General features: G+C 34.7%; 1 protein-coding gene and 1 long non-coding RNA gene across 7 annotated transcripts; both read left to right on the top strand.

The window, feature by feature from the left end:
* Window positions 1-320: 320 nt before the first annotated feature.
* On the top strand, window positions 321-6,165 carry LOC113725629 (uncharacterized). 6 transcript variants are annotated; one of them, XR_011838891.1, is made up of 3 exons: window positions 615-2,853; window positions 2,945-2,991; window positions 4,905-6,165. It is a non-coding gene; the product is annotated as an uncharacterized lncRNA (long non-coding RNA). The 6 variants fall into 6 exon arrangements; XR_003457383.2 differs by lacking the exon at window positions 4,905-6,165 and adding an exon at window positions 4,453-4,727; XR_011838890.1 differs by lacking the exon at window positions 2,945-2,991 and having other exon boundaries at window positions 321-2,909.
* A 1,550-nt stretch (window positions 6,166-7,715) lies between these two features.
* On the top strand, window positions 7,716-12,496 carry LOC113725628 (uncharacterized). The gene is made up of 4 exons (XM_027248911.2): window positions 7,716-8,290; window positions 9,859-10,115; window positions 11,006-11,451; window positions 12,116-12,496. Exons 1-4 carry the CDS (start codon window positions 8,172-8,174, stop codon window positions 12,383-12,385), a joined length of 1,092 nt encoding a protein of 363 aa, XP_027104712.1. The 5' UTR covers window positions 7,716-8,171; the 3' UTR covers window positions 12,386-12,496.
* The last annotated feature ends 250 nt before the right edge of the window (window positions 12,497-12,746 follow it).

Here is a 12,746-nt window from a genome sequence, read left to right as displayed (position 1 = left end):
CGACGGGTACATATTGGACCACAGGAGAAAGAAGGACTTGTAGCCGAAGCTTCACGCCTTCACGGGCACACATTGGGAGCAGGGGACAATTGACGGCTATATATTGGACCACAGGACAAAGTTGGACCACAGGACAAAGAAGGACAAATCGAACAGCCAAATTACAAAATAGCCAAATTTGAAACACGGATCAGGAAAAACCAATAGAAAATGAAGAGCTAATAGAAAGGCACAAGAGAAAAGAGAAACATCTCTAAAGCATTATAATAGTTGGTAGTCCGTAGATAAAGAAAACCAAACCAAAGAAACTGACGGTGAAAAGATTAATGTAGATGGAACGCATAGTCTTGAACTATACAAAGAGTTTGTGGTTTGGCAGAAGAAAGCACGTGCATGCATTAAATGTAACTAATGATTGCAAGTCCACTATGACAGTAGATAATTTGTGAAAGAACTGAATTGAACAAGCATATCTCTATCTACCTTGTATATAAGAAAACAGCCAGTTTTAATGCTTTCCTTTCCTCTTGCCACGTGGTTCCTTAATTATCTGACAAGTGGCAAGTAAAGTGTTTCTTACAAAGCTTCTCTTGACCGACCGAAGTCTTCTATTTCTTTTCCTTCTTTTGCCATTCCACCGTCTTCCCCTCAAATTGCATTGAAGCCTTTTCCTGCTCTCTCTACCACGCGCCTATTCTGAGCAAAATTCAGCACACCTATTCTGAGCAAGTCCCATCCCAACCGGCTATGCTACCAAACCCACCATCTCATCTCTTTGTGACTTCCTTCTTTAAGCCAGCAGGTCAGCTGCTACTCCTGCAGCCGCTTGATTTGCTGATCATTCACATGGCCTTTGTACTTCAGAGCAGGAGAATTGGGTGCAGGTGAACTACTTTGCTTGCACTAGCCGTTTTTCCCTCTTTCTCTGATATCCAATTAACCCGTTTCTGTATCGATTTCGTCTCATGTTGCCGAATTGTTGGAGCCTCACGTGATAGTTGTACTTCAAAGGAGTGAAATGGGGAATTTTTTTTTAGGTATGCCATTCTATTCTGATCAGCTTTGGTATTCAATTTTCCACCCAAATTATGCTTTCTATTCAACCTTCATCATCGGTATGATTACGATTACAAATATCTGCTTGGATGTGATTTTTCCCTTATTCCAGTTCTGCTGAGAAGTAGGATTCCTATTCACTTAGCCTGTACCTTTTATCTGTATTTGCACGTCTCTTTCTCTAATCACACTCTCATTCTAACCTTCATTCACTCTGGTTTTGGCTTTTTTCCCTCTTGATTCGGTATGTGCTATTTCATATGGAAGTACAATTTTTTGTTATTTCCTTTTTGGTTTGAACATTTGTTTTTTCTTCTTTTTATTTCCTTACCAGGGTTTAGTGAATCTAAATTTTGTTCGAATATAGTGTTGATTTTTTTGTTGGATTTTCACAACAGATGAAGATCAGAAATAGGTGAATTTATTTTGTTCTCATTTTCGGCTGTGATGATACAATATTGTTGCCGTGAGTTGTGTTTCAGGCTTGATACTAACTGGATTTAAGCTGTATCTTGGCGAGGCAACTCAGATGGCATTTTGGAGTATATATTATTCCAGAACTGCAACTGAGTTTGCAGCCATGGTTGTGCTCTTCTTCTTCGCCTGCCATTGACAAACAAATTGGAGCTTTACTTTTAATTGTCAAAGTTCATTGTTTTTTTCATTTATTAGTCCAACGGTAGCTTAGTTTGTTCTTCCGAAATTCTCGTACAAATTCAGTTCTACTTCAAGTATTATTACTCCCTGTTTTGATGCTTTCTTATCACTTATCTCAGGTATGTTATGATCCCTTACAATGATTGCTTATGTTATATTTGCTTCATTAACTCAAAACATGGTTTTAGTATGACACTGCCTTCAAGTGAATATGTGAAATCTCATAGGCATGGCTATCAAATGTTTGATGAAATGTCTGTCTGAAACTTGGGATAATTGGTTCTTAGGTTGATTGCAAATGCAACAATAAATCTAGATGGTGTTTTTTGGATCTCTTGAGAAGGTTCTTTAAACAAAAGAATTGCTTCATTTGTGTTTCTATTGATATCTAAAACTAATAAATTAGCTTTATTTTGAATCAAATGTTGGCCATTTGATGGATTTTAGAGTAATCTAAGTGGTTCAACATTGTCACTCAACTTGCTGTCCAGATTCTTCTTCTTCTCTGCATTGAATTCACTGGTAAGTTTCAAAACTTATGTTAACTTAAAGGTCTTTTCCAATTTTTTCCTATTTTTTGAAAACTGAGTGTAGCGTAAAATGATTGTTTTTTGCTTCTTTTTTGGTGGCTTGATAATATCAAACTCTTAAGAAAAAGTTCCGAGCTCATTCAGGACCGCCAGCTCCCCAGGGCACTCCTTTTTTATATCTGAGAAGCACCCTCCGATGTAGCATTTTGGTGCTGTAGGATATGGGGTCACTGAAACAGGGAGGTTGTAGCCATCCACTATACTTACGTCGTAGAAACTCGGCTGCCTCTTGTCAACCTGCAACGTAAACTCTACTAGCGTCACAGGAGGAACGCCGATCACCCCGGCGCATTCGAGTCGCCCGTTGCAGTCGCCTGTTTCACAGGCTCGTCCGTCGTTGGAGTAGTCGAAATTGCAGCCTGTTCTGGCCCAGATGCGGCCACTCGAATCTCCTGGTGCCTGGAATTTCCGGAGTCTCCCGGATGGAAGATAGAAGCCACCGTTTGCTACGACTGGAAAGCCTTGGTTCGGGGCAGTGGCAGGCCATATGGGAAATGGGCACTTGTTGCTCACGTAAAATGTGCATGCTTCCACAACTCCACTACTGCCTGTGGGTTACGTTAAACTATAAACGATGCAAAAGAAGAATGCTTTTTCATTTATTTGGTGAGTATCTGAATGAATTTTTGTTGTTATTGTAGGAGGCAACAAATTAAAACAAATCTTGCAACCATCAATTGAGTAATAGGTATTTCTTGCTTCTTTTTAGCTGTTAGGTTATTCAAAAATGTTTTGTTTTATTCTTGCTGCTAATTGGAGAAATAAGTGAGTCACAGAAGAGTAATTTTTCTTATTTGGAATCTATAGGGCTATTTGTTGAGTTCAAATGCTTGTGCTCTTCTTTTAGCAAAGCTTTTATTAACTAATAATCTGAGCCTTAATTTTGATTGTCAAATTCAATTGTTGAATTATATTTAATAATTTGTATGTCTTGAGCTTGTGATTCAATTTTAGCTTTACTTCTGTAGCTTTGACTATTTTACTATTTTTCTTGCTATTTAATTGCCTACTCTATGATACTGACAAAAAATTCTCGGTACTTCTAATAATTTTTTGTCCCTGCTCTTTTCTTCCTTGTACTCCTGTAGATGTTAAAACTCTATTTTGAAGCTAGAGTTTTGAAATTAGCATGCTTAAGTTGCCAATAATTTTTAAATAATGACAATGCTAAATATGAGCAAATTTAATCTACTGAAAAACTGAGCATTTTCTTGTGAAAATAAAGTTGGGAAATGATTATTATTCTAAGGAAATTATTATTATTCTAAGTTCTAAGTCATTAGATTCTCTACCTAGACACTTTGTCCTTACCCGAGCATTCAAATGCAAGGTTAATATTTTTGTCCTTACCTGAGCGTTAAAATGCAAGGTTAATATTTAGAATGCAACCTTATTTATTCTTTTTATAAATTTTTAAAATTATTTATACTTTAAGGGAAAATAAATACCAAAATTGATATTTTTTGTCTAATGAGAGTATAAACATAATGAGAAGGGGTTTAAATGCTAGGTTAATTATTTACAAAGCATATATAAGTGCATCGCCTTTATTTAATTTTATAAACACTCTCCTTATTCCTTGGATTAGTGACAGGAAGAGATATGAAAAATTGATAAATTTTTCATAATACATAGAGATTGGATAAGAGATGATTTAATTGATGGCACAAAAATAAAAACAAATATGCCAGTTATGAGCCTTATGTGTTTAGAAAGTAATTTCTTAGGTTTTTATTTGTCTAGGACTTATTGGAAAAAATATGTTAAAACTTATATTTTTACAGTGTGGGAAAAAATATTAAGATGTATAAATCATATCTCTAATTGATATTTAAAAAGGAATATGAAAAAATGATTTTTTGCAATAAGACTACATGTGTGTGCTAGGGAAGATGTATTATTACAGTTTATACTCTGCTTTGGATTTTTTTCATTTATTTATCTGTTTTTATGGCCTATTAGATGTAAGTTTCAATTTTGGTTATCATGAAGTGTTTATCCTCTTAGTTGTGTCTTGGAAAGTTTAGTTTTCTGACATGTTTTCTTGAACCTTTTATATTGAAAATTTATAAATCCTCACTAGATGTTGGACTCATTTTTGTGTATTTCATGAGGATGTCCCTTTTGTGTTTTTTTTTTTTGTGCATAGGGTTACTTCTTGACAGCAATCAATTAATCTCAATGGGCATTGGCTGTGATCAATTAACCACTTGTTCTTTTGTGCACCTTAATAGATCTCAATATGTGATCTTTTGTAATTGCAGCCTATGATTGCACTTTATATTAAGTATTTAGCAAGTCATCTCTTGTCTCTGTAAGATTAACTTGCACTTGAAGATGTTAAGCTATTTGTCAAACTACTTGCCAATCTTTTGTCATCTTCTCTTCTCTTTTGCAATGCTAATGATTTTTTTGTTTTGTTTAGTCTCATATTGTTAGCTGCATACTTGATTGGTAATTTATAATTTTAAGAATACTATTTCGCAAACATTACTGTTAATCTTATTTTATATGACAATAGATTACAGGGGGCCTAGGCTGTGCTTAGCACAGCCGATAACCTCCTAGTCTTTAAGTACATGACATGAATTGTAACTACAGGTGTAACTTCTAATCTGTAACCACGTATGATGAATTTTGCGCCACGTAACTTTTAATCACCAGGGAACAACCACGTAGAATTTGATAGCATGCGGTGGCATTGCAGAAGAATTGCTATGTCTTTTGCTAAACAAACGCAAAAACTTTAAATTAATAATTGGGCAGTTAACAAATATTTATTAGATGCACAAAAAATTTAAATTTGTGTTGATATATATACATATATATAATTTTCTGGAAATAAATATTCGTGTTGATATATATATTTTGCTAAAATACTCACATATATCAAAAAACACACAACTAATTATCACTTTGTCCTAAAAGCTTGAATTTAATAATTGAGTAGTTAACAAATATTATCGAAGTAAGATTTTTGAAATAGAGGAAAATTATTCGATATTTTTAAAAACAATTGGTCCTATTAATGGAACCTAATACAAAACAAATATTATCGAAGTAAGATTTTTGAAATAGAGGAAAATTATTCGATATTTTTCAAAACAATTGGTCCTATTAATGGAACCCAATACAAAACGGGACAATTAATTTATATTTGAGTAGGTAACAAATATATTAGCCATCTTAAACGCAAAAGCTTTAAAGCAAATGCTTTAATTAGCTTTAATTTAATAATTGAGAGGGAGTAGTTAACAAATATTATCGAAGTAAGATTTTTGAAATAGAGGAAAATTATTCAATATTTTGAAAAACAATTGGTCCTATTAATGGAACCTAATACAAATAATACAAAACGGGACAATTAATTTCTATTTGAGTAGGTAACAAATATATTATATTATCAATCTTAAACGCAAAAGCTTTAAAGCAAATGCTTTAATTAGCTTTAATTAAATAATTGAGAGGGACGCAACCACATATTGGGAGTAGCTTTAATTTAATAATTGAGAGGGACGCAACCACATATTGGGAGCAGAGGACATTGACGGACGGACAAAGAAGGACAAATCGAACAGCCAAATTACAAAATAACCAGCGGAACACATTGGGAGCAGAGGACATTGACGGACGGACAAAGAAGGACAAATCGAACAGCCAAATTACAAAATAACCAGCGGAATCACTGTAGATAGACCTTCGACGCCTTATGTAGTTAGAGATATATAGTACGAATTTGATTTGGTTTAGAGCAACAATAATATTTGGTAGTCTATTTTACTACATGTAATCGGATTAGTGTTGGTGTACAGATGGTAACTCAGGAAGGAAGGGTTTTATTAAGTCAGGTCCCGTTTGATAAGTGAATTTTTTGGATATTTGTCTAAAACTTTATTGTAACTTACTGTAGAAGTTTTTTTTTAAATTTTTTTAAGTGTGTTTTTTTAAATATTTGAAATGTATAATTTAAAAGTTTTGAAAAATTTTTTGAGCTCACTGTAATTAAAGTTTTTAAAAATTTTAATAATTGACAAATTTGGCCAAAAACTTGTCTGCCGTACAAGGCCTCAATCAATAGGAATGTTAGACTATTGAGAATTTGGTATTATTTGAGGGAGGGATTCATTAGAAAGGCTAATATGTATGTGTTTTTGGCAGCAAGTCACTTCCTAAATGTGTACGGATCTTCTAAAATAGTGTACAAAATGACTTTCCTGGAAGGAAAAAAGATATTTGGTGCAATTCTTCATTATGCAAGTTTAAATATTTGGTCTTCATCATACAAGTTTGATTCGTTTCAAGTCCCCAACGGTAGCATTCCGTAGGTTGCTAGTTCGAACTCTATCTTAGTATTGCGATTGAATCCTCGGACAAGGCTCTATAAGCCAGGAGATGAAAGTTAAAAAAAAAAAAAATTTTTGGATTTATTTCATAAAATAGTGTTGGTGTTGGTGTGCATCCCATAAATCTATTTACCAGAAATTAAAAAACACAAAATGAAAATGTTTGTCTGGCAATTCCGTCCATTTTCATATTTGGTATAAAAACATGAAAAATGATTTGTAGTTAATATTTAAAGAGTATATAGCATCATGTGATTTGTCAGTTAATTTAGACGAACCTAGGGTCATTATTCATAAACTCCAAATAAGTATCACGTATCAATAATGTAAAGACTAATTAGCATACTGACAGTGTGTACAAGATTAATTCATATATTATCATGAACTATGTAACTTTTTGCTCTGTAATTATTGGAAAGGCATTTAATATATTTTATTCACAATTGATGAGATATTAAATGAGTAAAATCAAATACTATATGTATTTATATATTCCTAATAAGTTCTAACATATCGAACATAAATCTTAAGGCATATCAAATTAAAAACATTCAATGTAAAGATACCACATGAAAAAAAATTAACAAAATCAAGTTTCGATTAAATTTGAAATAGATAAATCAAATTTAATTTAATTTGATCAGAAATTCAATTAATTGATTTCTTACTCACTCCTAATTACAGACATCTAGGGATAAATGGATGTGAGAAATTAAATAAGTAGAAGATGGTGTCTATGGTGTAGAGGTAATTAAATGGAAAAGACAAATTAAACAAGCATTGAAGGTGTCTTGGTTGAGTGTAAGACATTGTCCAATACTCTTTTTTATTTCCTTTTGATAATAAGACATTGTACGGTATTAGCACGAAAGTGTATTAATTCTTTTTATCAATCAATTTATTGTGTTTCATTTTTAAAATTTTTAATAAATTAATAAGATGTTGTACGATACAAGCATGAAAGTTTTCTAAACCTTTTATCAATCGAGTTATAATTTTTCTTTTTAATAAATTACGTAGAGTCCCGTTTAACTGTTTAAGTAACGGATTAAAATGTAGGTGTATGAAAGTTTACGCGTACCACGCGGGGATTGTTAAACACCCCGCCGCTACAGTCCCCATTTTCATAGGCGAAACGGCTCTTTTTTTCTCAACCGGTCCCTGTTTGGGAAACGAGTTCTTGATTATGGTGGCGGTAGTAGAAACGTTGGATCCTTTGCTGCCTTATCCTTTGTGCTTTGTCCTGAGCTCCGCGTATCTCATGACAACAATTCATAAGCATATCATAGAAAATGACTCAACAGCTCATATGAATGAACGGAATAAGTTTATAGAATCTATTTGCCAGCTTTGACACTATTTCTTTGTCTTTTGAGTTCATGTCTTTCTTCTACCTAGAGGAAAAGCCATGTTGTTAGGCACCTTCGCTCACCAGACCCCTGTTACATATCTGTATTAATATCTGATGTGAGAGCCCAGTTGTTCAATTTGCTTGATTTTGGGGTTTTTATTCGATTTTTGGAAGATGGGTCTGGACGATTTGGCCGTTGAGAAGAAGAGAGTTGTGGTTATTGGTGGCGGAGCTGCGGGTTCTCTGGCAGCTAAGACCCTTCAAAACTATGCAGATGTTTACCTGATTGATACGTAAGCCACACCTGACATCACTCTCTCATTCCCTCGTAGATACTTAATTTTGGATCGGGGCATGAGGCAAAATTGTTAACATTTCTCCTCTTTTGTAGAAATATGGTGTTTTTTAATTGTAATTTCCTTTTGTTCTATGAGGACTTCCTCTATTGGATTTTAATTATATTTCAGTAATGTGCATCTGCTGCATGCTGTTTGATTAGTCAAATCGAGTTACATCTTTGGGTGGTATTGCATTAAGTGCTTAATTTACTTTCCAAAGGAATAAGCCTAGGAAGCTTTTGTTTTGTAGTGACATGGACGAACCGCTAATTGATTTTATTTGGAAGGTGATTTAAGGGTAAGCAAGGAAACTTTTTATAATTGACAAGAATTGTATAGGCATTTTTAAATAATTTGCTTAAGTTCAGGAGAAATGTCAGGTGGTTTTGTTAATTTCTTCTCGGTTGAAAAATGCAATTTCTCCTGCACATCCTCTCCATGTTCAGGAGCAATTTCAGGTTCACCAATACCAGGTTCAGAGCAGAGTTTAATTTCCTAAATGCAAAATATGCATGTTTACAGCTTAAGACACTGATCTTGATAATGGAGGTGCTAAATATGGCTCCATCTAATTTGGGTGGTTTTGTGCTTAGGATTGGGAACGGAGGCTAATTATTCTCAGTGTTCTATCTATCTTTGATAGATATGGCTTAGAAAATTCAGGGATCAAATGCTTAATTACAACGATCATAGTCCTACTATTTGTAGTTGGTTGTCACTTTTATTAGCAATTTGCCAAAAATATATGAGCAAATAAAGTTTCTATCTTCTTTTTATATTCAGATATTATTGAATAGATGTTGGTTTCAGCCCTATAACCAAATTCCATTCTAATTGAGTAGTCTTTACTCAATGTTAACTCCAGAATGTGTAGTGAACTGGCTCTACTTCTTAAATGCCAAATCATTTTACATGTCTACAAGGGCATCGAAGTGTCTGAATTTTTGATCTTCTAAACTAAGGATGCTATGACAGTACTGGAGACAGGGAAAGGGGTAGGGCAAACGAACTGCAACATTAATCTAGTATTCAACCTTTATAGGTATCTAAGATACATAAAACTCGCATCTCTCAAGTTTGAGACTGCATGAAGTGATCAGCTGTCAATCCATCCTCTACCTTGATAAAACCATTTTAATTCCTTTTGGTTCTATTTGCTTTATTGAAACTTCACTAATGAAAGCTGCAAAATATCAACAGGAAAGAGTATTTTGAAATCACCTGGGCAAGCTTGAGATCAATGAAAGAGTATTTTGGGTCTGAATTTTTGATCTTCTAAACTAAGGATGCTATGACAGTACTGGAGACAGGGAAAGGGGTAGGGCAAACGAACTGCAACATTAATCTAGTATTCAACCTTTATAGGTATCTAAGATACATAAAACTCGCATCTCTCAAGTTTGAGACTGCATGAAGTGATCAGCTGTCAATCCATCCTCTACCTTGATAAAACCATTTTAATTCCTTTTGGTTCTATTTGCTTTATTGAAACTTCACTAATGAAAGCTGCAAAATATCAACAGGAAAGAGTATTTTGAAATCACCTGGGCAAGCTTGAGATCAATGGTTGAACCTTCATTTGCGAGAAGATCGTTAATTAATCATGTAGAATACCTGCCTAAAGCACACGTCGTCGCAACCACTGCAGTTGATCTCACAGACAGTGAAGTCCTGACCACAGAAGGACGCATGGTAGCTTATGATTATCTTGTAATTGCCACAGGCCACATGGGTGATGGCCCCAGCACAAAGGCTGAGAAGCTTAATTACTACCAAGCAGGTAAAACAATGGATGACTTAAATGTATAGCATTTGCATTGTCGCAGACTTCATAGTTAAATGATTGATCCATTTGCTTTTTCCCATTGCTACATTCTCTGTCTTTCTATAACTACAGTCCTCCTATAGTTGCTGGAAGGCTTAGTGTTACTTGGGTTGGGTGATACCTAACTTAAAAGTTTTATTTACCAGTCAAAACTCTTGCCCGTGTGCGAAATGAGAAACTGAGGATTAAAAGTGTCTTTTAGCCATCAGAACGTGCATGCTGGTCTATACGTTATATTGTGAGGTTGAGGCAATTGGTTTCATAGTTTCTTTTACATTCTTGACTTTCTGTATTGCCCTACATTTATCTTCTACAAGATATTCTGATGCTTGCTTCTTCTGATGTTAACATTCATCTACTCTCTGTATCTTATTATATATACTTTGATGTACTTGAGATACATTTCCTCTAGCTCCTGAAAAGGACGCTATATGAACTGGATTAATGATTCTGACAAGGCCTGTTGATTGGTTTAGTTTTTGAATCCTAGACTTTCATATGTTAATAGTATTCAAGGTATAAGACCTATCTCTATTGGAGCATAGAGAAATTGACTGCATGCTTATTTCAAAATTTGAATTTAGGAATGCAGATGAAAACTAGGAAACGGCTTAAATATAGACATGAATTAGTAGACTGTTGAAGCCTGCTGTTTGTTCCTAGCAGAAAAGTGATATTAATTGCTGTAAGTTAACTGTTGAATGCCGATTACCTAATATTTAAATGTTTAAAAATTTTCCTTTTTTTCTTTTTCTATACTATCGCTTGTTAAGTTTACAGTGACTCTAAAGAAACTTGCTGTTTTAGTTGCCGGTTGGTCATCAATTTACTTTTTCTTCTTACAGAACATGAGAAGATAAGTTCTGCAAACTCAATATTGATAATTGGCGGGGGGCCAACTGGTGTAGAACTTGCTGGTGAAATAGCTGTGGATTTTCCTGATAAGAAGGTGACACTGGTTCATCGGGGATCTAGGTTGTTAGAGTTTATTGGAGAAAGGGCAGGAAAAAAGGCACTTGATTGGTTGATCTCAAAGAATGTTGAAGTCATCTTGGGGCAGTCAGCTAACTTGAATGACAATTCAAATGGCGTTTATCAAACATCTGCTGGAGAAACCATCGAGGCTGATTGCCACTTTATCTGCATAGGCAAGCCAGTTGCTTCATCCTGGCTAAAGAAGACTACTTTTGGTGACAGTGTGGATGTCCATGGAAAGTTAATGGTGGATGCAAATTTGAGAGTCAAAGGTCACAAGAATGTGTTTGGTATTGGTGATGTCACTGATATTCCTGTAAGTACATCTACCTCTTTAAACAAACTATTCTTGTGGACGTTGGGTTACTCTCTATTGCCGTAGTTCTGTCAAAATTTAATTTTTCTGGTTGTAACAAATAGATGTTTCAATTCTGCTCGAAATTGACTTTTGAAACAGCAGCTAGAACTGCCCACAACCCATCTGTCCTTGCTTTCTACAAGCTTAGAAGAAGAGATTACCATGTGTCAACGGTTACTTTATCTCTCAAAAGAAAACTGGAATCGGGTTTGGAATGTCATAGGTTTCACGTTAGGGTTAACAAAGTATTCCAGAAAAGGTGCCCTGAGAATAGCACCTTGTCAGCATTTATGGATTCTACTCGAGGAATGCTGGAAATTTTCAATTTGAGTACTTCCATCGAACTGCATCTAGCTAGTTAACTCTAGATACTGATTTTCCACTGATAGTAATCATACAATACAAGAGCTTCTTTGCTCTGGGGAAACTTATCCTGCCATCAAGGCTTTAGTATTTCTTTTCGTCTACTGCGGTTATCAAATGCAACAGAAGATGTAGTCATGCTCTCTAATTGACTTGTAGACTCATTTAAATCACTTGCAATTTCTTTCTTGCACATATGTTTGCGAGCATTATCCTATCCTGTAGCAAGATGTCCTTACCGAACCGCATCTTCATTCAGGAACTCAAACAAGGCTACCTGGCTGAACAGCATGCTTTGGTGGCTGCTAAGAATGTGAAGCTGTTGATAAAAGGAGAGAACGAGAAGAGATTGGCAACTTATAAGCCTGCTTCATCAGCATTGGCATTCGTTTCACTGGGGAGAAGAGAAGCAGTGGCTCAAATTTTTTGTATAACCATTGTTGGGCGCCTGCCTGGCTTGATAAAATCTGGGGACTTGTTTGTTGGGAAGACGAGAAAACAGCTAGGCCTAAGCTCCAATGTTAACTAGGATGCATACTTTTGTGTTCACGTGAATTTGTCAAAGTGCAATCTGTAAGTTTATAAAATGCTCACTGTATAATTATTGCTTTGGGAGAAGGCAAATTCTCCAATTCTGCAACCAGTTAGATCAATAAGCTCTCAAGAAACGCCATAAGTGGTATATTAGAAAGCCATAAACAAATTTCGACGTTTTTTATGAACATATTTTTTAATTATCTTTTTAATTTATATATATATTAAATTATTACATTGCATTTTTTTACAAAAATTTTAGAAAATAGCAATCCAAGCAGAGCCTAAACTACTTGCTATGGAAAAAAGAAAAAAAGAAACTTTTCTAGCAAATTAGTAAATGGCAATGGTAATAT

Source organism: Coffea arabica, chromosome 2c, assembly GCF_036785885.1.
Source record: "Coffea arabica cultivar ET-39 chromosome 2c, Coffea Arabica ET-39 HiFi, whole genome shotgun sequence".
NCBI classification, from domain to species: domain Eukaryota; kingdom Viridiplantae; phylum Streptophyta; class Magnoliopsida; order Gentianales; family Rubiaceae; genus Coffea; species Coffea arabica.
The sequence above is the reverse complement of the archived record's forward strand: the minus strand, read 5'-3'. Positions and strand labels throughout refer to the sequence as shown.